The following is a 25,691-nucleotide window of genomic DNA, read 5'->3' on the forward strand; positions in this document are numbered from 1 at the left end:
AGAAGCAGAGACAGTTAAACGGCTCCACCTAATAGCCATCTATATGAGGTTGTGTTTTCTGTGAAGCAATCTGCTTTCTCTGAGTAATACATGCCATTCTCTTTTGGAAGGAATACAGTATTGAGAAAATTGTTCAGTAGGCTTACTAACTTACTGTCGGTAAGAGATTTCCTTGGAAAAGGCTGGGTTACAGCGACCATTTTTCTTAATAACTTCAAATCCTTTATAACCGCTATACTTTGCAGTTTTTGAATTATATAAAGATTTTTTTAAATTCACTGATATAATGGTATTTTACTAGGGCATTTCATAATGCAAAAAGGCCAGAGGAGGATGACACTGTTCAATAAGTCCTGCCTACCCATCCTTACATAAATCTAGTTGTGTCTCTCTGAGGAAGAAGACAGTAGTCCTTGACTTCTGACTGGTTGCTTAGTAATTTTTCAAAGCAGGGATGAACTCAACTTACTTTCATGAGCATGTGCAGGGTCAAAAATTGGACGTGATGATGTCCAGGAGGGTGGGCAGAGCCTCTTGCCGCCACAGCTAGCGGTTTGTCCAAACTGGATAGAACTGGCTGAATTGCACCACTGGTTCAAAGTTACAATGGACCCTGCCCTTTCCTCAAAAGCTACGTATAATCCAATTCTGAAGTTCAGATGGACACACCTTCCAAGGCCAGGTGACCACAAATTTGGGTGCTCAGCATATAGCATTTACAGCCATTTGCAATGTCCTGTGGTCACATTACCATAATTTACTCCCCCCCTCCCCCAGGAACTGGCTTTTCCTTCTAGTTTACAGCAAAAAGTGCCCATAAAGAACAATGGGTGTAGTTATGACTGTGGCATTCACTTTACGACTGCTACAAAAAGGTCACAAAATCAGATCATTGATGTGATGACCTGCTTTATAACAATCACGACATATGACTGATTCTTAGGTTCAATTATGGTAGTAAGTCCAGGACTAGATGTATTTAAATTTCCAGCCTTGGAAATGGAATTATGGGCAGGCAAGCCATGCAATCATTCTATATATTTCACAGTTATCAAGATTACCTGATTTGGGTCCACATCGTAGCCGTGCTTGTTACCAAGGGTTCTGCCCATGGCTAGATTGATCACGTAGCCCACAATGGCAAGTGAAAAAGCTGGGCCAATCATATCTTTCCATTTGCCCACTAGAGGAAGTGTGGCAGATGGAAACCTAAGAATGAAAAGGAAAAAAAAACAAGCTTGACATAAAAGCCCATGCTTCAGTTCAAAATTGATAAATCAGACTAGGACATTTTGTTCTTAGCATGGAAACAAAATTCCATACCAAAATTACCAGATTGAGGAAGCCTGCAGTCATTTATGAGCAAAAGTATGGCTGTCAAATGCAATATATTTAAGGACAACTGAGACTGCAAAACTGGGCATGAGGTTCCTCCCAAGATTCAAATGTCCAACCCTCCCCCCACCCCGCCATTCTAGTGGTGTTTCACAGGGACCTCAAGTCCTGTCTTTCATCTCAGATCTTTCCTCAACATGACTGAATCCCTTTTCCTTCTTTTATTTTCTTTCTGTCTGAGTTTGTTGTCTCTGCCATCTTTGCTCATTTTTTGTGGTTTTCCTGTTTTAAATGTTTTTTAAATTGGAAGCTACCCAGAGTCTGCTAGGAGTTGGTGACATTTATATTCGATTAATTATTACATTATTATTTTTATATCTTTTTTTAAAAAAATGGTATTTTTCTGAGTTCTCCGATAGCTGTATGGCTAGAGGAGTTTAGTTTAGTATAGTTTAGCTTAGTTTAGTTTAGTTTACTTTAGTTTATTGTCATTGCACACGGTACAACGAATTAAAAACACAACACACATCCTTCACATGCTATATAATTGAAATTGAAAACCTGATATTGCATTAATATTGCACTATACAGTAGAATTCAATGTAGTTACTGTAAGGAGCCCTGTAAGTTTAAGATTTTGAAAACAATAACTGGCATCTGTATTATTAAGGCTCAGTGTCTAGTAAAGGCAAAGGTAAAGGTTTCCCTGTCCTGTCATGTCCGACTTTGGTGAAAGTGCTCATCTCCGTTTCTTGGCCAAGAGAGCCAGCATTGTCCAAAAAGATTTTCCATGGTCATGTGGCCAGCATGGCTATATGCCAAAGGTGCACAGAATGCTTCTTACCTTACCACTGAAGTGGTATCTATTTATCTACTCACATTTGCATGCTTTTGAACTGCTAGCTGGGCAGCAGCTGGGGCAAGTAACGAGAGCACTCCCTGTTGCATGGCACTCAGATCTCAAACCCAGGTTGTCAACTTTCTGGCTGACAAGGTCAGCAACTTTAACTGCTGAGCCACCATATCTCACACCCCAGTGTTCAGCAGCCTTAGTAAAATAGCTGTAGCTGTTGAGGTACACTCAACCCTTATGACTTTCTCAGTGTACTGACATATAATATAGACTTTGATCCGGTAATCAGAAGTTCCATAACATTATTAATGGTTCCAATAGAGATGGTATATATCATGAAAAATGTAGCATAAAAGCAATGCATGAATTTAACAAAGAACATCTAAAGATCTATGTTTACCACAATCTTCTTGAAATTACCCAAAGAGCAATAAACTAGGAAATATTAGTTTATTGGATTCCCAGTATTTCCTTCATCATAGCAATGCAGACAGTGTAAATTTATAATTAGAGCGCTATAATGAGTTGTCACCTGCTTTACATAGCAATAATTATTATACACATTGTAATTATGCTATGACTGCAAATTAGTAGTGGATTGACTCATTGTCATTCAAGCCTTGCAGATACTAACACTTTTAGTCTGCCCTACTTTCTACAAAATTCTATGGTATTTATAAAGGGTAGGATGAATTCAGCCATTGAAAACTCTAAGTTAAATTTAACTTGTTTTCAAGAAGATCCATCATTTCCTTCCTTTTAACACTACTGGTTACAATACCGGAAGCTGGAGAGGAGGAGGAGGAGAAGTTTAGTCCTTCAATTTGTCTTATTGATTCCTGATACTGTTTTCTTAATTAGAACCATACTCTAGGTCTACTATTTTTAATTCACCATTTTAATTTATCGTGTTATATAATTTAATTCTTGCTCAAGAAACAACAGATTTAGTAATGTAATAAATACAATGGTACTAATGAGATAGCTTCACTAGCAAATTCCTATTTGGAAAGAAATAATATTTACTTACCCCATATTAATAGGTCCAACAATTGGCATGTCATATTTCTTAGGCATATTAAAGCTTCCAGAAATGACTGTAGCCACAATGACCTGAAGTCCAAGCATAAACAGAAATTTTAGCTCAGCTTAATTTTTCATTTGTGATGTTAATCAGCATTGGAACTGTATTCTTTCAGAATATAATGCGTGTCTTAGCATATAAGTTTGAAAGAGATTCAATATTTATTATAAACTGTTGCTCAAAGTTCATGAAATGTTGTGGTGTGATTGAGTACCTCAAGCACTCTCTCTTTCAAGGTTCATAAAAGTTGATGACTTTCTATGAAAGAGGAAGAATTAAGTTTATTTCCTCCTCTTTCTTGAAAAGAGTATTTATTACCTTATCAAGACTGCCATAATATCAATTTTTCTTCCTCAGTTTCATTTTAAAACAAGTACGATATGAAAAATAAAAAACTATATTGTACAAAAGCATAAATCTCTCATGTAGTAAACAAAAATGACTTCTGCATATGCAGTATATTAATGCCTTCTTATACAATTAAGTAGTTAATATTTCAGTCAATTCACCTAAGTATGGGAATAAAGGAAAACTAATCGGCAAACTACTGTGTTTCCCCAAAAATAAGACAGGGTCTTATTTTTTGATCCCTGAAATAAGCACCTAGCCTTATTTTTGAGTTATAGGAGGCGGCGAGCATGGTCACTTCATGGCTGCTGCTGTGTTTTAGCACATGTGCCCAAAGGTCCAATTCGGCTTATTATCCGGGGAAGTCTTATTTTCAGGGAAACAGTTGATTTTGTTTTGCAATCATATCACGCATTGGGCTCCTACATACTACTATTCCAACTATTCCAACTATTCCAAGAATTTTTTCACAAGTGCTATTACTTGCAAATATTTCCTAACTGAGTGAAGGTAGTTTCCTTTGTCCCTGCTAAATTTTATTCTATGATTTTGATTCATTCATCTAACTTATCATCAACATTTTAGATTCTTACTTCTAGATATGGTGATCAAGGCAATATTCTGATGACATAAGCAGTTGAATGGTTTATTTTGTCTGCCAAACCTTTCTGGATAAACACCAGGTGTCCATTAGTTTTTGCCTATTCTGTACCTTGGTTGGTCTTCATAATATGTTTTTGCCTACCTTGGTTTATTTCAGAGCAGTAGTATATGAACAATAAAGACCCTGAATGTTATGACCCATCTTTTCTTATTTTTTTATTATTAAGTTCAATTGCCCCCAGAAAGTGCAAGTGTAGCCTGATCATAAAAATCAAAGCCGGTTTGCACATAGTGCCTCACTGATATCTAATATGATTCAAGTAGGTATTGCATATTTAACAAAGTAATTAGACCACAATACTTCAATTTACAAATACACTAATTTTAAGGGAGGCAAATCCCCAAATGCAAAATCAGAACACAATGCTAGAATCTGAGGACGATCTAAGATTAGAACATGTTTGGTTGTTTGCATGGACTAACATAGTTGACTGTTCAGATCTCCAGATTTAAACTTGATCTGTATTTACAAGAGAAAGTTCTTACTGGGCTCTTGATCTGAGTTTACTCCCCTAGGAATAGTTTCTACAAAATACCCATTTTCTCAGAAACTGTTTTGCTCACTGTAGTTTTTGAAACTACCATAAACTTTTTTCCTGTTATTCTGTATCCATTACTGCCTTTCATACAGAACAGGGAAAATTTGGTTAAGAGGTTCCCATATTAGCAAGCAATGCTCATTTCACAGGAATGCAATTCTGGATGGATTGCAAACTGAAACCAAAGACATTGTCTGCCAAAATCTGTGCATTTCCCACAGCTCTAATTACACCAATACTCCCTGGATGTCAGCACGTACCAGAGACATGTAAGCATCTTACTTTAGTTTTTTTTTCTAATCATATTTCAATGCTTTAGAATAAAGCTGCATTACCTGCATGTACCTTTGCTACTGAATACTTCAAGGATGTTGAACCCGGATGCATTGAAATGTAAGTCAATCAAGGTCAACCTCTGCATGCCAGTGTTTTATCTTGGATGACCAAAGTCACCCCATATCTGACAATAGTTTTGAGACTGCAATTATAACAAAGACCATGCAGGATGAAAAATATGGAGTTCAACAGGTTGCAATATCTTTGGAATGGTTGCTTTCAGTATCTTGGGACCTCTATAAAATATAAGTGAGCAAGGGTCTATTGGTATCTCAGTACTAATTTCATTGCCCCAGTGATCTTTATTTATGTACAATAGTCTTGAAATTATTGTACAAAATATTATTGCTAAGTGGTCTTCTTATGTTGCCATATGCACTGCACTTTTGCTTATAATCAAATCAGCATTTCCTAAAATAAACAACAAAAAGGCATGCTACCTCCGTCTTAAAAGTTTTTTTTTTCCAATTTATCTCTGCTTCTGAAAAGTACCAATCCCAAGGAAAATAGTAGGTGAATGAAAACATCTGTAACTGCTACTTACTATAACGATCTCCATGGGAATTGGGACTCGAATCTTCTTCATATATTTCATATTTAGCTCTTTCACAATGATGAGAAGCACAGAACTGATCAGAGCAAACACCAAGGAAGCCACATTGGTTTTCGACAGGTTTTTGCAAATATCAATAAATGTCTGGAGGTTTCATCAAGAAAAAGATAACATGAGGTTTTTCAACATGCCAGCTAGAATGGAAAATATGCTATGGTGTTTATTAGTCAACATGTAAAGATTAACTGAGAAATCTGCATTTTGCAGTAGTAGCCAACACTCAAAGCAATACAAAAATAAAATGCAGTTCTGACAGTAGCCAACTCTGAATTAATTAAAAGGTCAGTAAACAGGGCCTGACCAGACAGGATGTATTTAATCTAACCTGAACATCCTGCTGAGACTTAGAAGAAAATTCAAGAGGCTCACAACAGGTAACTGAGAAACTCCAAAACTCTATGAAGGCTTTCTTCTAATCCTTTATAATTAAAATGGACTAGAATTAATTGTAACTGTCTGCTATTTCTAAGCTCATTCCTTAATATTGCAAAAACCTTGGCATTTGGGATCTTAAGAATCAAGAGTTGCCCAGAAAGAAAACATGTTCCAGGCAAAATTTTGTTTACTTGTTCTGTTGCAGTGATTTGGGAAAAAATTATATAATAAAATTCAAGTTTTGGTATAAGATTTGGTGAACAATGGAATCCTAATATTTTTCCCTTGGTTTCAGACTTTATTTTTTCTTTTATTTAAAATAACAACAACAACACTTTAACAACATTATCAACAAATATTTAAAATAATTTTAAAAATCTAGGAACCGAGAAATAAAAAAAATCCAGAAAACAATTTTTGCTCATAAGCAAAAAGTAAAATAATTAGGAGTTAATATAAATCTACTGTAGTACTATATTCAATATTTCCATCAATTTTTAAATAGAAGTACCTTATTGTTATAGTGCTCTAAATAACAGATACCAGATGCCAATAATATATTCTTTAAAGGTTGCTATGCTAACTGTTCAGTCAATGCTTTTTTCACCCATTGTTAGTTACCAGTGGCTCAAAGAAAGTGGAATTTCCTTTTCCATTATTTTGCAATAACATACAGTATATAGTAGCTAATAATAAGCAAACAATTAATTTCTTCTAGTAAGAAATAAATATAAACAAGTAATTATATTTTCTAGGAAAATGTACAATAAATTTACATTAAGATTAATTATACCACCATATCCAAATTCTTATACAGCTTTTAATACAATGAGAAATTTAAATAACTGTTGTTACCTTGGAAATGAATATTTATAAATTTAATTATAGCCCCCGTAATCATCCTGTTGGTTAAAAGCAATCATATTTTCTTTCATAAACATTTGATTCTCATATAGTTTAATTACTTGTGTTTTGAAGTAAGAAGAAATTGTTTCATCACCATTATTGATGATTTCGGATTATACTTCTGTTAATCCCTCTCTTTGTACAGTGAGTTGCAGCAGTCTCTTGCTACTTTCATCAAAAAAATTTGCAGCAGAGTCACAATATCATCTAGCAAGCTCTGCCCTTTGTGGTATGATTGTAACTTTGTGGTTCATGTAGAAACGGGGAGGAGTTTGTGTTGTGATACAGACTGCATCACTCTGAAACCATCCCACCCCCTAGCCTGCAGCTCTTACAGAGGACACTGATAAATTGGCTTTTCCTGGGTCCATCCAGGAAATACCCCCAGGGGGCATTTATCTTTGGGGAATAATCTATGACTATAATTCCACATTTTGTATTCCATGTACCTAGGCATATAGTCATGCAGGCCACATGACCATGGAAGTGTCTTCAGACAATACCAGCTCCCTTGGCTAAGAAATGGACATGAGCATCGCCACTAGAGTTAGACATATCTAAGCAGTTTACCTTTATATGGAAATAGGTGAAACTCCCATTTTGGTAATTAAGTCAAAATTACACTTAAATATTTTAAAACTGGTGAAAGTGAAAGTTGTGAAAAACCAAAGGTAAATAGAATGGAAGGAAAATGTCTTTCTTTTTCCTCAATAAGTCACTATCTTGCTTTGATCATACTGGCTTCCTTTCTTCCTTTTTTCCTTAATCATGTGTAACCCCTGACAAATTCCAGTTATCTGTGTGCTACTCTTGATCCCACTGATTGCGCACCCAATCTCGTAAGATTTAGCAATAATCATAGTATCAGCCTCACTTACATAGACAATGGCAAGGGGTCCCGTGTAGGCTTCAATCTTCAGACCAAAAATATACTTGAGAACCGAGATGAGGATCTGTAGACCAGCTGCTGTCATAAAACCCCTAATGAAGGATTCTGAAAGGTAGATGGCTACAAAGCCGAACTGCACAAATCCTAGGCATATCTATGGAAAGAGAGATGGTTGGGCATGTCAGATGCAATAATAAATGGAATTTCTCAGAGAAAGAGATTGCAGATAATAAAAAATTGGCACAACCACTGATGTGCGGAAATAAATGCCAGAGGTAGTCCTTGAATTACAACCATTTGTTTAATAACATTTTGAAAATTTGGAAGACAGGATTCCTGGATTGCATCAATATTTAAGTGCTATGAAATATGGAAACAGAATTACTGTTCTAATGATAAAAACCTTTGACCTATTCTAATCTCCTCCTCCTTCTCCTTCTCCCTCCTCCTCTTCCTCATTATTGTTATCATCTGTCTGCCTGCCTGTATGTATGTATGTCTTTGACAAATAGATTGATAGATTTCCCATTATGCAACAAGTATTAAAATTATATTTCAGTCAAGATAGAGAAGAATTCAGATTTCAATGTTTTCTTGATCTTATAAGAGCAACTTAGAAAGCAGTAGCACATTGCATAGAGTACATCAAAGTATGTAGTGCAGAAACACAGATAAGGACAATAAAACTAGTGTTGTGGAACATATAGTCTTCCATTTGTTGATAAATTACAATTCCGTGTATTATTTACTATTAGTCATATTTTTGAGGGCTATTGGAAATTGTAATTTAGCATAAACAGATCCATATGTGTTCCACTCAGACATTCAGTCGCTGGAATTGTAAGTCATATGGAAATTTCCTATAGTTTTGTATGCAAAAAACCCTCTTACTTGTATTATGGCTGTCAGACAAGCCAAGGTGGCAGAGATCTCCAATCTGGCTGCTTCCATGGCTGTGTTGTTAACCATAATTTCATTGGCTGTGTGGTTAAAGTATTGAAATTCAGAATCCGGAGCCAGCTCATGGCAGACATTTCCTACGATAATACTGATGACTGCAAATGTACCTGTTTGGAAACACGTATGAAACTTATCTTACATTTTTGAGTTGAGTATCTTCTCATATTACAGTTAGTCTATAAATAACTGGTAACTCCAAGTTTGTACAGATCAATCTTCTTCAACCTGATGCCATTAATGTATGTTAGATTTAAATCCTGTAATTAACAGTCAAATGTCCTTTAAAGTACACTATATCCAGATTGCATATAAATTAGTAATAGTAGTTAATTGGTATTTGATTACACTCTAAAGGAAGTTCTTTGACTCGGCTCTGGCTTTCATCATAATCAAGAAACCAATATTTTACAGTTGTTTCATGAAAGGATTTGAGATGGCAAACTGAGAAAAAAACATCCTGATAATATAATTTCATGCACTAGGATTACAAACATGTAATATGTGCACTCAGTAAATATTAAAATAGAAGATGAAATCTTACCTGGGACCATCTGATGAATACCTCCTAGCAAAAAATAGGTAATCAAAGGAAAGAAAGAAGAATAGAGCCCATTGACTGGAGGTAGGTTGGCCAGCAGGGCAAAAGCCATGCCTGAAAACAAACATGAAGAACATATCAAATCTTCCTTCCTACAATTACACTCAAGATCACATAATGCAAAAACATGACAGTCTCATATATGCTTCCCAGGGCTCATCTTGTGATGAATGTGTTACAGAAGGTGCTATAGATATGTTCAGAAGTGAATTATAACATAGGAACCTATGTGGAACTATTAGCCTTTTGGGATAATTTGTCTGCCTGGTGTTGGTTAAACCAACAATGGGTGAAGCTGAAAACTTTGGAGAGGTGCTCTTTGCTTCCCCCTTCCCTTTCCTTTTTCCTTCCTTTTTCCTTTTGTATTCTTCTTTCCAAGCAGGTTGCTGGTAGAAGTGTAGAGGACTTTTGAAATTAAGTTAGCAGTTGCAATGAAAAGTGGTGTATAGACTTCCTGTGATTGATTGTAAGTCTGTATATTGCCCAACCTTAATTATTGGCGAGGCAAAGTAATAGCACAGTGATACATGTTGCAGAGGAGTTCTACAAAAAGCAAGATAAGGATGAAATTACAAAAAAATAGAAATTAATATATTTAGCATTACAAAACAATTCATAGAGGTAATCCACATTACCTATATGAGTCTGTGTAAAGGGTTTAAACCTTGAAATTGAAAAGCTTTATATTTCTATAATAAACCCATGCTAATATTAATGACTTATTCTTTTTTGAAGGTAATAGAAATTGGCTGTATTTGGATGTCAATGTATTGCATTAAATCGTGGTTTGTTTAACCATGTTAATTGAATAATTCACAATTTTCCTGCTTAGTGCACTATAGTAATCTATAAACAATATTTTACAAACAACATTTGGGTTTGCAAAAGCAAACAATCTCTTTTATGGTCAAGTATAGTGTTTCAACCCATATTTTTTGTGAGAACCAGAACATTTTCTGCTATTTCATACTTCCCAAACAGGAAATTGAAGTTATACCCAAATATTTTTTATTTTATTTTTAAAAAAAGCTTGGGTAGACTTTAAAAAAGAAAGAAAGAAAGAAAGAAAGAAAGAAAGAAAGAAAGAAAGAAAGAAAGAAAACTGCAAATTTTACTAATTCATTGACTGCATTGACAAACTGAATCTAAGCATGATTGCAAGTAGGATTTATATGGAATGTAGGCGCAAGGAACATGAAGGGATTTTTTTTTTGCAAATGTGTCCAACAATTAAACCACCCAGTAATGTTTGAATAACATGGAAAAGACAAGTTTCTTTCACCTTGAGGTACTTGAATAGTTCCAGCACTTACTCCACCAAGGACATCAGGCACAATGTAATCTCTGATTTTGTATTTTGGAAGCCATACAAGTATGGGAAATAGACTGTAAAGGATGAGCTTGAGTCTGGATGGTGAACATCTGTGGAGAAAAGACATTAATAGGAAATATTTACTATGAGGTTTATTCTGTAACATGGGAAGGCAGATGATTATTCATTATCTGAAGGTGCAAGTAGAGCAAAGAGCTACCATTTCAGGTTTGTTTTCAGTACCCACACAGCACTGGAACAAATCATAGAAAGCACAATGAAAAAAAAAGCTTTCTCCTATTATTCATAATTATTTTCACATTGTATATAATGCCCTGAATCCTGGCTTCATCAAATTCCAGAGAGCATAATATCTGGCCTAGGTTTTGAATTGTTTTCAAGTTTCTACATACCAAAATTTCAAGCCAAATCAGAATTTAGCAAAACGGTTATATCTAGCATGTTTTTGAGAAATTAAATATCAATTATTCTAATAAGCGCCTATATTATTAATTCAAGGAAACATAGTACAATATGTTCAACAGATTAGCTAAGAGAACAAAACAGTCCCAAGTGGCCTACTTCAGTAATGGAACAGAAGAAATCAATTGGATAGAACAGCACTTAACTGCCTAGTTCAGTCAATGTTTACTTCTACAGCCTTCTATCCAGGATGTGTTGGACTGAGTCAGAAGTGTTATAAATAGGGGTTTCCCAGAAAACCTCTCTTGATTAGAGAGGTTTCTAGAGTCCTTATTTAATCTCACCTTTTAACTGGAAATGCACACATTTGAACCTAGCAAAGCACATGTTCCAATGCATTTCATTTCAATAAATGAAATGAAATAAATGAAATAAACATTTAGTGAATTCAGAAAGTATTAAGACCCCCTTCACTTTTGTCAATTTTGTTATGCTGCAGCCTGATTCTATAGATATTCATTGTTTTTCTAATCAATCTACCCTCAGTATCCCATAATAACAAAGTGAAAACAGAATTTTAGGCATGTCTGTAAATTTATTAAAAATAAAAAACCTGAAATATCACATTGGCATTAAGTATGCACTGTAGTTAGTTAGCATGCATAGATTATAGCTTATTCCAGTAATATTACTGCTCTGTTACACTGATTGCAGTCAAATAAGATCATTACAAAATCCTTTACTGTATAGCATTTAAATTTAAGGTGTAAAGAAACAGTGATATTGCAACATTAATGACAGCAGTTACAACTCTTAATTCAGTGTAAGTGCTGCATTATTGTAATGGTTATGGTATACATTAGAATAAGGGAGAAGTGTTGGAGGAAGTCTGCTGTCTTCCAGGGCTAAACTCCATCACTATAAAATAGTAACCTCTATCCAGCTATCTTAATAAATCAATAAGGAGTTCAAGATGATTGTTTTCTCCATCTCTTTAATCTTGTCTGTATGCAGAGTAGGCTTCTTATTGACTCAGCAGCCCAACAAAGCACATCAGCAAAGCTGATCAGAGTATTACAACTCACAGATAAAATACATACAACATAAGTCTATTATTTGCACCAATGTGAACCTATAGTTAGAGAACCAAGAGCAGTAAATGAGTCTCTTTCTATACTAAACAAATGCCAAACTTGTATAGAAACCATTATACACAATATCTCTGCAGCAAAGAATAAATATCAGCAGAAAGCAAAAATAAAAGTTGAACCAAAACCAGTTAATTCTGAAAGCATAAGGAGTTAATCACAGCCAAAGAAGTCCTTCAACCTGAACTAAGTTTCCTGGTTAAACATGAAAGCTGTCAGGCTTTTAATTTTTCAATAACATTGGCAATAAGTGACAATAATTAAGCTACTGCTGCTTTTGGTTAAGCATTAATATATCCAACATAAGAGGAGTGTTGTACATTTGCTACTGAAATGGGTTCTTTTCAACTAAGACTCTAAAGTAGCTCTGATCATGTATCTATGAGATCATTCAGAAAGCAATTATTTATTTGGCATGATTCCATCACTGTCCACTTAAGAGACCATTCAGTTACATTGGGTGCCACCCAACTCTAAAGTCAACATGAGAATTGCTGTGTAGTTTAAAGTAATGCATCCAGTTTACTTAAGTAAAGCTAGTTCGGTTATGCCTTCATTTAACTGACATCTACCAAAGGCATACATCAAATGACATGCATACAAGTCACAATAGTAGAAGCATACTATTCAAATAATACCGTAATAAAAATGTTCTTGCTACAAAGTCCGGTTGTTATTTTCATATTTCTTGCACTTGAATTATGCTATTACCAATATTCTGCATTTAATCAGGTAAGTTTTTTCTTCTCTTCAAAACAAAGTTGAAAACTCAAAGGATACTTGATTAAGCATGCCTTAAGACACCCCCAGTATAAAATGTTTTACTAAGTATGAAGGACAAATGTAAACATTTATTGCCTGTGCTTGGTTGTAAAATAGGGATCAAACCAAGTTTCCATTGCCAGGAATTAGGGTTGATTGAAAGGAGTCCCCCCCCCCACTTAGAATGGTGGGATAGATGCCTAATTTCGGTGATGGACTGATCAAAACTCACCTTTTGCTCTGACCTCTGGTTTTGCCTGAGACTCCTCCTTTCCTTATAGCCTTTCAGACTGTAGGCTTCAGGGCAAAGACAAGAGGTCGTTTATTTTGCTATGTATACCACACCTCATTTCTTCAGGTGAAGTAGAAATAATACCACACTAAGAAACTGTAATGCGGCTTGGAAATTCTCTTATGTATTTTGACCCACATTTTTTTGAAAAAAAGCTAAATGTAAAAATGTCCATGCCCTGAATCCCAAAGCATTTTTTGGGGAAAAATAATTTAAAACTTGCTTTGAAATAATAAAAAGCAAGGTTTTTTTAAAAAAAAGAAAAAGTTTTTTTAAAGGCTCCATAGTTTGCACAAATGTCTTTTTGTTCTTACTATTGCTTACTTTTTAAAAGTATTCATGTAATGTGTTGGGTGTGCCTGTACATGTCTGTGTATGCACATATACACATATACATATATATGAAAAAAAATTAGGGGCTGCTAACCAATATTTTTGTTCTTTTCTTTCATAATAAAAATCATCATATTTGCTCAATAACGAATAAAGGCAAATGGAAGGTATGCTGGCACTGAATTAGTACAGCCAGTTCCCTTATCTGCATCCTTTATGACGTTCTGTTGATGAAAGTTGGAAAGTAATTTTGTATTTTCCTCTTTGCATAGTTTGCCTATTCTAATCTTACTTGGCCTTGGCAATGGAAACATACTCTACTTGTCCTTTACTAAACAACATCTTATCAAAAAAGAAGAAAAGGAACCTGGGACTATTTCCCACATCTTTCCAATGTCTCCAATATTTGGGTAATTGGTATACCCAATTCCAGATCTGAATTACTCTTTTGACTGCAAGTTCTGAATAAATTGACTGGGGAAAAATTTATGGGATTAAATTTACTGGAAAATATTCCTGGGATGAAAATTGGTCTCTTTGCTCTTGGATTGTACAAACCAAAAACAGATGCTCATTTTGACAATACCTGTTAAAAAAAAATCTAGAGGACTAATACATTTACCATCAAGGGCTAGGGTATCCAAAAATCTGGAGACCATGTGTGTTTCACAATCTATAATATCCCACCTACCTGAAAAGACTCTTTATTTTCTCTCCAAGGGGGTAACTTCTACTTTTCCGGTCAAACTCTTCATCAAAGTAGTTGCTAGAATAAGCTGGACGGTTGATGATGTAGCGTGACCGAGTTTCAATCATTTTTGCTTCATGAAATCTTTCACCTCAAAGTGAAATGGAAGTCAACTGGAGAAGGAAGTGAGCATCACCAAAAGAAGGTCTGTTAGTAAAATGAGTTAGCTTTCTTCTCTTACCCTTATCCCCATTAACTTGTGCTTTAGGTTTTTCTTTTCCAAGTCCCACCCCTTGTCCTTGCCCTTTCTCCAGAAACCAGGGATTGGGCCTCTCTTGAGACATCACTGCCTTAAGGAAGGCCTCCTGGAATTTGAATGGTGTGGGAGGAAGAGCAGGTTCAAAAAACACACACACGGCCAAGTGCTGACTATCACAGTGATGATACTGCTGTGATGACACTGCTGTTCTATTGTTAGTCATGGGCCAGACATTCAGTTTTCCTCTACCACGGTTTTATCACAAAGAAAATGGGATTAGTGTCCACTGTATCTCTTGTTTCACACATGAGCTAGAAACTGTCAAAGTTTCTACAGCAGAGCCTTGGGGATTCTGGTTGTATTCAGAGTAGCCATTCCAGGAACTTTAGTGTGTGAGCTTCCATTCAGTAAATATGCTTTGGAATGAAGGACAACACAGAAATGCAACAATTTGACCTATTTAAATGATAATAATGCCAATCAATCCAGCTCAACCAGTCTTGTGTCAGTATCAAGGTGTTACCAGTGGTACATAATAAATAAACTCCTTGCAGTAAAGGCCTTAATATAAACAAAAGGATCAAAGGAAGGGGAAAGAGCAGTTTTGCATAATGATAAGCTGGAGTTGGAGGAGAAAATGTTCAAAAATAGAACAAGTACAGAGGTGATTATTTTAGTATTATGCTTAGGTATTTAGGTGTCTTGTAAGTGGGCAAACAATTATGAAAAGAATTATGAAGTAACTGGAGAAAGAGTTCACATAGTTAAATTCAGAGGGCATTTTTTTTTTTGCATTACAGATAGATCTCACCTTAGGCATCATTTGACATTCTGATGGGCTTATCTAGAGGGTACTTAAAACCTGGGCTGGAAGTTCAAATAGTTGCCCTCCTCCAGACACATGACTAGATTTTGGGTGCTTGGCAATCGGGCCACATTTTTTAGACATTGGGTTAGCAATGGAGTCAATTCAGTCTATGTTGGGTCCACCATCCTTTTTTTTTTGTCCTTCCTACCCAAGCAGGGAATGCAAAGGTCAGTGTCTGTTTGCCATTTTCTTTTAGGGATCGTTTCATCTTTCATGAATGAAGTCAAATATACGTGCATCCACTCTGGGTTGATTACTGGGACCAGTTTAGTTTAGTATTGTGAGCTTCCAAGACAGTTTCATCTTTGCCAATTCCTAGGTTTTACTCCATGCTTTATCTAATCTGAGTGAAAACCAAATAGGTGCCCACAAAAGGCAGCTATATGGATTGAAATGAGCAATAAACTTTTAAATAGGCTGGGAAAACACTGCCCAAGGTAAGTGGATTGTTGGATTAACCACAAAATAATTTTAAAATGGCAATTGCAGACCAGTGGATAACATAGGAACCTGGCACCCAGTTGAAATGGTTGCATAGAGTAGTTACCAGAAGTTGGGTGGGAGGGATATGCTTATTTCTGTAGCCAATCAGAGCTGACACTAGAGGAGAAGGTGTGTGCAGGCCATTCACTTGAAAAGGTCTAATACTGCTTAGATGGAAGTTGGTAATTTTAAAGCAGAAAACAAGCTTCAAGTGTGCAAAAGGATGGAATTAGATGGAGATTGATATCAAATCATACATTCTTACACTCAAGCAGTGATGTGTGGCCTTTAATGGCAATAGAGCAAGCAGAAAGTTGGATAGACTCTTATTTTAAAGAGGATTATTTCTTTATTGCTAAGATATCAAGGTGAAATTCCTTGGTTGTGATAATTCAATACAGGTAGACTTGCTTAACCAATGCCCTGTTTAGCAACCATTCCCCAATACATAACAAAATTTTAAAAAAATCACTGAAATACAATTGCCCATAAAATATCAACCTTCTGAAAAATGTGTGTGTGGGGAAATAAAAATATTAACTAATGTCAATTTGACATATAATTTTCAAATATCAGATCCTTATAAAATTTTCTTTTGGGGATATCTGTTTTGCAAAACTGGACATTTGGATTTGATTCTGTCCAGTGACTAACTGGAATAAATAATCTGGACATGGGAGATTGCTGGAACTGAGATTTCCTTGACCAGTTTTGGAACGGGGAATTGGGACTGCTTTCTGTTTTGTGAAACTGAAATCCTAAACATATTTAAACCCTTAATGAAAAGTAGACTCCATAGGGGAACCTACCTCTCTGAAGAAGCATTATTCATGACTCTCTTCAGCCGAGAACACTTATTTGTCTTTGTATGCAAAAATTTGGGAGCACTCAAATGAAAGAATTCACCTTGTGACCCCTTTCAAAATTATTATTTTTTACTAGCTGCCAAGTATATTGAAGTTTCCAATATCTATTAGGAGTTCATAACAAATGGCCTCCTGCATCCCACCCTGAGACTGCCTAAGGGAAAGAGAGGGTAAGAAAGGGGCAGCAAAGATTGCCAGGGGAAAAGGCAGGTTTCTGCTAGAAGTTTCTGAAATGGCCAACTAATCATTGCTGTCACTAAAAGAATTTAGCTCTTTGTCACTCATTTTGGAATTTACAGAGAGTGATTTCTCATGAAATGGTAGGAAAGAGATGCTCATGGATTGGGTCCATCTTTCAGAGAATGATAAAACCCTCTTGATTCACAAAAATATCTACAAGAGGTTGCATTTGTAGTGGAATATAATGGACTGCAGAAGAGTACACTGCTAAATCAAAGGTGATCACTACCCAGTAATAATTCTGTGTTTGAAAGACAATTCAAGCTGCTGATTTTGAATCATAAATTAGGATTTCTTTGAGTTTACCATTTGCCAGACCTGCTTGAGTCCCTAGACGTCGATCATGATTTGGTAAATTTTTTGTTGGGAGGATTATTCTCCTTGTATCATTTTCTTTTTAAACAACAATACTTTGAAGTGGGTCTTTCTTTTCTGTTCTTTATCTGATCAGATTGTCAAGGTTCAGCCACAGCAATACATTCAGATCACTTTTTCATCCCTTCCCTCTGCCCCCCAGCCAACTCTTCAGAATTTGTCTAGGGGAACTAGGCTGATAGACTGAAGCCTGATATATCGAAACTGCTTCCAGCATGAAACTAGCCAAATTCTTCTTCAGATTTGGAGAAAGGTGGAAGAACAAGCTGAGAGAAAGGATGACATTCTTTTCACCATTTCTTGGTGTCATTCATCCCCAGGTATACAACTCTTTGCCTTATGCAGAGGACCCATCATTTGTTTTCCAGCTTACATTTTCTAGGTCTGTGCAGATTGGATTTAATTATGAAAGATCATTTGGAGTTAATGGGAGTGCAAATTTAACACCTGTCCTAGAATCAAATGGCTGCCCTCCACAGTTGCCATGCAATCCCAGGAAAAGATGTATTTGCTCTAAGTAGTTGCAGTGGGGCATTAAATTTGCACCCATCGCTTCCAGCACCTTTTTGGAACTGAACTGAAGCATTGCACAACCCTAGTATTTTTGTTCTTTGACTTTTTCCTATTACAGTTGCAGCATTCCCAAAGTTTCCAGAAATTGTATGCAAATGGAATTAATCAAATTCCACCTCTGCTCTGATTATCCTCGTTAACTCAGAACTTAAAATACTCTCTTTCTATGAACTTGTCAACTATCTGAAAGGCTGAGATTGGGGTAGGGGACAATGTTAATCCGATCACAAAATGAAGACAAATCTTGCAATCACTACATCCAATTTTCTTCAGTATACCTAATATTTCCAAATATTAATTCCCAATCATTCTTTTTCTGCTTGATTTGCTTTGTGTGCAACAATCTGTAGAACAATGGATTGCTGAATAAAAGTTGTCAACAACATTTTTCAGAGAGTCTAGAATCAGAATAGAGTCTGATGGTCAGCTTGAATAAATAAAAATGTATCCTCAATTTTCTCTGGAGCTTGCCTTGTTTTCTATTTCAAGTTCAGTGTCCTCTGTTGCATGGGTCCTAATCTGTAAAGTTTCAATTTGTGTTTAATTTAGGGAAAGACCATTGATAAGACTAACCCAAAACCTGGCTCTTGGTGATGTTGACATCATTGGCCTGTTTGTTTTAGGGGGAACTTTAATCATGAGACTTTGTTATTCTGCTGCTTGCCTTTCCTCCATTATTTCTGCTTTGTTCTTTGTTGTCAAGAGCATCTGGTATCACTTCAATTGGAAGAAAAGTATTTAAATGTTCTACATTTGAACTTGTGTAACACAATAGAATGATCTATTGTCAGAGATAAAATAAGTATAGATGGTTTTAAGAGTTGTATTGTACTCATGAAGACAAGATTCAGTCAAACTCATAAGCTTGACCTAAGCATTAAAATGCACCAAAAATGCTATTTTAGTGACACTTCTGGAAAGTAAGAAACTGAAACATTTTGGGAGTGATGGAACTTCTGGAATACATTTTGAGTTATGAGAGATCTCTCTTGCTCAAAAATTATATGGAATCTCCAAAAAAATTGCTTTCTATAATCTTCCAATTTTCCCCACATCTTCCGTTATTTTTCCCCTTTAGTTTATGGTTGCTGATACTACGGTATCAGGCTTCTGTTCAAAAGTATCCTAGGATAGCTATAGCTATATAGCTATAACTATGCACGCTTATATGAGAAGAAATTGCATTCATTTCACTAGCAGTAGTTTATGTATAAATAGATGAAAAGGCTACTGAAGATTCTAAGGAGTGTACTTTTAGCAAATAAAGATTTAAGTATTAAAATATTAGAAAATAAGAATACTGTGTGAAAGTAATGTGAAGTTTTCTATTGTGTTTTGTTTCTGCTGAATCTGGTCATATTAAACGAAAACTAGATGCTATGGCCAATGTATAGCAGCCATCCTTGTTCATTTAGAAAAATAAAATTTAGATCTCATAAAGTAGAAGCAGGCAAGTTGATTTGCTCCAGATGTTCTAGAAAGCTTCCAATAGGTCATGACTAATGATGCAGATTGTGGGATTGGTTCAAAACATCTGGAATGCTTGAAGTTATCTATTGTACTTGTACATGTACTTGTTTATGCTATTATGGCTGGCTGTTCCGGCAGGCCTGGGGCTGTTGACCCTAAAATATGGTCCAGCCCCACTTGGAATGGAGTGCATGGTGTCTTTTTAAGTCTATCTTTTCTTTTTTTTCTATGCCTTTTGATTTATTTGTATTGTGAGCCGCCCGGAGTCCTTCGGGATTGGGCGGCATACAAGTGTTATTAAACTTTGAAACTTTGAAACATTATGTATCTCTATTAGAATCTTAAAGGGTTCTCTTGGTAGTTAAATATACTACAAAAATATAATCTCCAGCAGAATATTAGTGGTAATAGGCATAGTTTGCTAGATGAATGTAGCAGTTGTTGTGTGCATAAGTATGTAAATATGTAAGTAGATATTAAGTGTGATTAGTAACTAGTTTCCTGAAATTTAATATTTAAAATGTTCAGAGCATGTTCAGCCCAGTTTTCAGACAAATTGTGTAAGGAAATTGGATTATGAAAATTTGATGTCCTAGCTGCATGGAGTATTAAAGTTTCCATCACACATTTGCATTTGATTGTTGTTTTGATTTCCTGGCTGTATTCTATTGGGCTAATTATTGGGTAGTTGACCTATATTCCTCATAAGAGTCATTTGTATAGACATGGTTTGCTTCCTATTTTATTCTGCTCTCCACTACTATAATCATCAGAATTCCACTAGAGGAAGACATATTTTCACAAGAGCAGGGTGTTTTTATTTTGTTTTCCTTGTTGTTATTAGAACAGGACTACATGGAAAATGCTCATGGATGTTGAATCTGACTCTTGCGACCTGACTGGATAAATCGTCATTCAGTCTTAAGATGCAGATCCTGAAGTCACTAGTTGCTGTCTGCAATTGATTGTAGTATATCATGTGTAATACAGATTTAGCTTTAGATATGAAAACTGAGCCATTTGATTCCCTGGAAATCTGCCACACACTTATTATCTTAGAGATCCTTGCCCATTCCTGTTATTCATAAGAAGGTGGAAAACAAAATTGTAAGAGTGCATGGCAACTATCAACTTCAACTATCTTGAAGGAAGTTTGGCCACGGAAAATCTTAATTTTATATTGGAGATTTCTAAAATACATACAGGTGGTTCTCAACTCAGAACAGTTTGTTATTGTTATAATGGCTCTGAAAATATGCACTGCTTATGACCACTGATGGATGCATCTCCATGATCATGTGATCAAAATTCAGGCACTGGGCAACTGACTCATATTTATGATGGTTCAGTGGCTTGAGGTTATGTGACCCCCTTTTGCCACCTTCTGACAAGCAAAATCAATGAGTAAGTGAGCTTCACTTAACAACTGTGTTACTCACTTAACAGCTGCAATGATTCCCTTAACAACTGTGGCAAGAAAGGTTGTAAATTGGGCAAAACCCACTTAACAACCATCTTTCTTAGTAACATAAATTTTGGGCTCAAAATTGGGACTGTAAGTCGAGGACTACCTGTATTATCTTAATGAAAATGAAATGGGAGCTTCTGTTACCTTGTGTGTAGAAGGGGAAATAAAGTATGTGTTGCACCATAAATGAACCCCTTCTTAAGTAAATAGGATGGGGGAAACTGAGGATTATACAGATCTGAATGCACCATTTAGGACACAGTGTAGTCATGAAGAAATATATGACAGCACATTGTAATACACTCTATTATTACCATGATCTGTATGTTGCAATATTACAGCAGAATTCATGTCACAGGAAGTCAAGTACCTTTCATTCAAATGAAATATTGCTCTGGTACGACTAAATTGAGCACCTGACGATAGTCTTCACTAAACATGTTTTCAGTTGCCTTTTTATCCCTGATCTCATCCACATAAATATTTCTACTACTAAACAGGTAAACATTATGGTTCGGGTTGAAATCAGCAATAAAAGTTAGTTGATATAGTTTTGAGTCGGATTATTACTTTATTTTAGTGAGTGTAATATATTGTACTAAGAAAGTGAAAATAATTTAGTTTCCTTTTCACTTCTGCAGATGTTATCAATGGTCTTTAAAAAAAACAAAAAACAAAGGGGAGAGTAGGAAAGAAATCTGAATTCAAAAATCCAGAGGTGCATTGCAATTATATAGCATTTTGTTATATTTGGTCATTATATTATATTAGTACATTTATTCTGCCCAGATAAAACATTGTGAGAATAGGTTAGCTAATACTGATTCAGAAGAATGCAAGACTGATAACTTTGAAGTGAAAATCAAGACCACAGGACAAGTTGAATTGTTTTAATAACTCTAACACTTAGAATGCAAACCTGTATTCATAAAGTGACATGAAATGAATTATGAACAGTTTGAAAGGAAAATCTTTGGAGGCAGAAAAATAATTTACATTCTAGGTTCTGGACCTCGGGGGCAACAACTGCAATCATATGTAGAATAAATTGCCCAATTTTGGAGGGACTTGATAAACATGTATTGCACTGTTTTATTTTTTTTTCTCAAGTTTTTCTCTGTCCCCATCTTGCCATTGCTAATGTTATTGTTCAGCCCTTTGAGATATGACTAATTCCCCTGCTTGATGTGAATTGGTCATATCTTGGGAAAGTTAATCCCTTTAAAAAGCTTCAGCTTCTTCAACATGGTTGAGTATAGTATTGTAGCTACTGCCTCCAGTGAAGTGCTAGGGCTTCCAAAATTCCTAGCCAGACTAGCCAATCATAGCTGAAAAGAAATTAGCATGCAGCAAAACTGCATGTAGTATAAAGATTTATATAATCCCAGAATTAGGGCACATAAAAGCAAGAAGAAATGGAATATGATCTATTTCAGGGGGGAAAGGCAGTATTGATTGTTTTTCCTGTAATAGATCACATTCTGTTTCTTCCTGCTTTTATCCAAGTATCTAGATTTGAATTTAGTATGGATTATTTTAACGATTCCTCATCAGTCTTTGAGCTTCAAATCCACAAACTGAGATAAAGACACCAACCCATGTCTTCAGACACATGAATATTTGTTGAGAGAAGACAAAAAAAACCCCTACTTTAAAATTGGAAAGGGTAAATACCGTTTTACGTGTAGTGAAAGAAAGTATGTTATAAAAAGTTCTTATGCTTACAGGGCAAGACCTCTTATGCTGGTATGTGGAGATACTGTGGTAAAAGCAAAGGTATCCCCTGCCCAGTCATGTCTGACTCTAAGGGCAGTGCTCATCTCCTCTTAGTTGAGGGAACCACCGTTATCCAAAGACATTTCCATGGTCATGTGGCCAGAATGATTTTATTCCAAGGTGCACAGAATGCTGTTACATTCTCATCAAAGTGGTACCTATTTATCTATTCATATTTGCATGCTTTTTAACTACTAGGTAGGCAGGGCCTGGTCACATGGCACTGGGATCTTGAACCTAGGCTGTCAGCTCCAGCTTTTTATTAGATGTATCAAAATCTAAGCATCTTCAGTTAAATGGAGTCCAATAAAACATAGTTATTCAGGTGATGAGAACTCCTAACATTCCTGTACTAATTTATTAAAGCAATATAACCACCTTAAAGTGATTTATATGCAAGAATAGTGTGAATTTGACCCAAAGCAGCAAACGACCATGCTATACCTTCAAACTACTGCTTCATAGTGCCATCTGGAGGCCTTGACTAACAATGATGCTAGGTGCTGTACATTAAGAGCTGATACCCCTCATTTCACATTCCCCTTCCCCCCAAAAATTGCTTGTTCAATATTCTAAATCCAGTTTTTCCATTTTAAATGGTAACCTGAATCAGATGCATGACTGTCAAATTTTGGATGCTCTTTTCCTGATATGTAAATGCAAGATATTATATACAAATTGAAAAATTGCATATTGTCCTTTGTCACATCTTCGTCTCTCTCTTTCTCTTCTGTCTGTCTGTCTGTCTGTCTGTCCCTCTTCTGTCTGTCTGTCTGTTTGTCTGTCTGTCTGTCTCTCCCTCTCTCTCTCTCTCTCTCTCACATCACAAAATGGCTGGATGTTTGTTGCCTGTTAAAAGAGGAAAGCCAACAAATGAAAAAGCCAATGTATAATTTTCTTTGCCTCTGCTTTGTGATGCCATTATTGAAAATGAGAATGCAAATCCATTGGGGTGCATGTTTTATAATTTGACATTTATGAAATTTCCACTGATTCGATTATCTGAATAATCTATCCCTTGTGAACCATTGGTATGAAAAGCAGAGGGTTTTCTTCTCCCTAAAGAACTAGTACATCAACAGTCAGGTCTTTTATTTAGCACTTTGTCTCAGTCTTTTACTGCCACAAGGAAAGCCCAGTGACATTGGCATGCTAGTGCAGAATGGGATAAATGGCAACAGCCACTCGCCATGGTCAACCCGCCTCAAGACAATTCAACAAATACAAAAGTTAAATTAATTTCAATGCAACCTTAGCCAATAATAATAAAATAAACTCAATCCAGAAACAAGATTTGGAATAATTTCAATGCAAACATAATAATAATAAAAGTAACTGAATGAAATGATTAATGCAGCATTGAATTGTACTGCAGCGAGTTGATCTGTATCAAGTTGTCTTGCAGCAAGTTGCCCATGGTGAGATATCCTAGACCTTAGAGACATTATAGGTTGGGAGGAAAGATGACTTTAGGTTTGATTTCAATTCCAGTCGGTCATGAAGTCCAATGGCTGGTTTTGAACTGGCCACTTTCTTTTTCAGACTCTTTCTCCTCCATTTTCAGAATAATAAAAATTGAGGCATATAATGTTTTGTCGGAGCCTGAGAGTTATTGAGTGGAGAAATGAAGTGCAGGGAGGAGGACCATGGGTGGGATCCAGAGGGCTGCGTTAAAAGAATCTAAAATTGTGATTTAAAATAGCAGCAACCATTATTTGTACACTCTATCAGAGGTGGGTTGATCCCAGTTTGGCCCGGATTAACCGAACTATTAGTGGCGGTGGTGGGAGGATCCGCCCACCCACCCAGATGCTTCTGTACATACACGGAAGTGTCATGCGTGCATGACCAAGCACGAGTGAACCGGTAGTGCCGGGATTTGAAACCCACCTCTGCACACTCTGCATGTGCATGCACACACACATACACACACAATCACTCAGCAGCAAGTCTAATAGATGTTTGAAAGCAGGTGTATTTTGATGTCTTTTTTCATTTTCCTTTCTGTTCCCTGTTTTAAAATGCTCTTACATTCATTTTGCCAAAGTAGGATGTCAGCATAAAGCTCTCTGGTTCTCACCAGACCTCTTGAGTCTCCACTAGTTAAGCCAAATGTCAATGTTTTTCTTTGCTTACATTAAATATTTGGAGCATTTATACATGATTTTTACAGGCAGATGGTCTTTTAAAGTGTAAAAGAATAAAATAGCCAGGAGTCAGTCATAGGTTTAGTGCTTTCACACTTGCTGAGCCTGTGCCAATGTTTGATGTACCACTTCACATGAGTTTCAAATCAAACTAACGATGGGCTTGGCAGCCAGAATGAGAATTTCAGACACCTGGCCACTACTAACACACACACACACACACACACACACACACACACACACACACACACACACACCTGGAGCAATTGAATTAAAATGGATGTGCATATTTTTTTTCTTTCATCTTGAGTCCAAGGGTAGGAAATGAAATTAAGCAAATAGACATAGGCATAATGCATAAAACCAGGACATATTTTGCCAGAGTCAAAATGAATTAAATTTTAGTTCAGTCAAATTATTTTGGCCCCAGAGGCGGGAAACTATGATTTGCTTTCTGGCAGTAAAAATACAATTAGCTATAGTTCAACAGGTGAACTATAGCCTCCATGACCACTTAGTATTGAACACAATGCCTGAGTTTAGGATATTAGGATATTAGGATAGCCCCAAATATCTGGAAGTGTATATGAAGTTCCATAACACAAAAGAACAAAGAGGAAGGAAGAGGAAGAGGAGGAGGAGGAGGGGGGGGAGTGGATAAACCAGGACATTTGTTCCACCAGATGAAATTGTTAATCTGTTCTTTTCT

The 25,691-nt window shown here is 36.0% G+C and overlaps 1 protein-coding gene across 1 annotated transcript in view; it reads right to left on the reverse strand.

The window, feature by feature from the left end:
* SLC26A9 (solute carrier family 26 member 9) overlaps positions 1-25,691 on the reverse strand; it is a 53,865-nt gene that overhangs the window by 23,145 nt on the left and 5,029 nt on the right. Inside the window, exons 2-9 of the mRNA XM_087720074.1 lie at positions 14,461-14,630; positions 10,782-10,921; positions 9,443-9,553; positions 8,833-9,008; positions 7,931-8,095; positions 5,703-5,855; positions 3,219-3,301; positions 1,062-1,209 (exon numbers count right to left, since the gene is read on the reverse strand). Coding sequence (XP_087576200.1) covers positions 1,062-1,209; positions 3,219-3,301; positions 5,703-5,855; positions 7,931-8,095; positions 8,833-9,008; positions 9,443-9,553; positions 10,782-10,921; positions 14,461-14,585 — 1,101 coding nt within the window. The 5' untranslated portion in view covers positions 14,586-14,630. The remainder of the gene's footprint in view (positions 1-1,061; positions 1,210-3,218; positions 3,302-5,702; positions 5,856-7,930; positions 8,096-8,832; positions 9,009-9,442; positions 9,554-10,781; positions 10,922-14,460; positions 14,631-25,691) is intronic.

The sequence above is a fragment of the Thamnophis sirtalis genome, unplaced genomic scaffold (genome assembly GCF_051295495.1).
Source record: "Thamnophis sirtalis isolate CommonGarterSnake01/CBP01778 unplaced genomic scaffold, rThaSir2_p1.2 scaffold_7, whole genome shotgun sequence".
Taxonomy (NCBI): domain Eukaryota; kingdom Metazoa; phylum Chordata; class Lepidosauria; order Squamata; family Natricidae; genus Thamnophis; species Thamnophis sirtalis.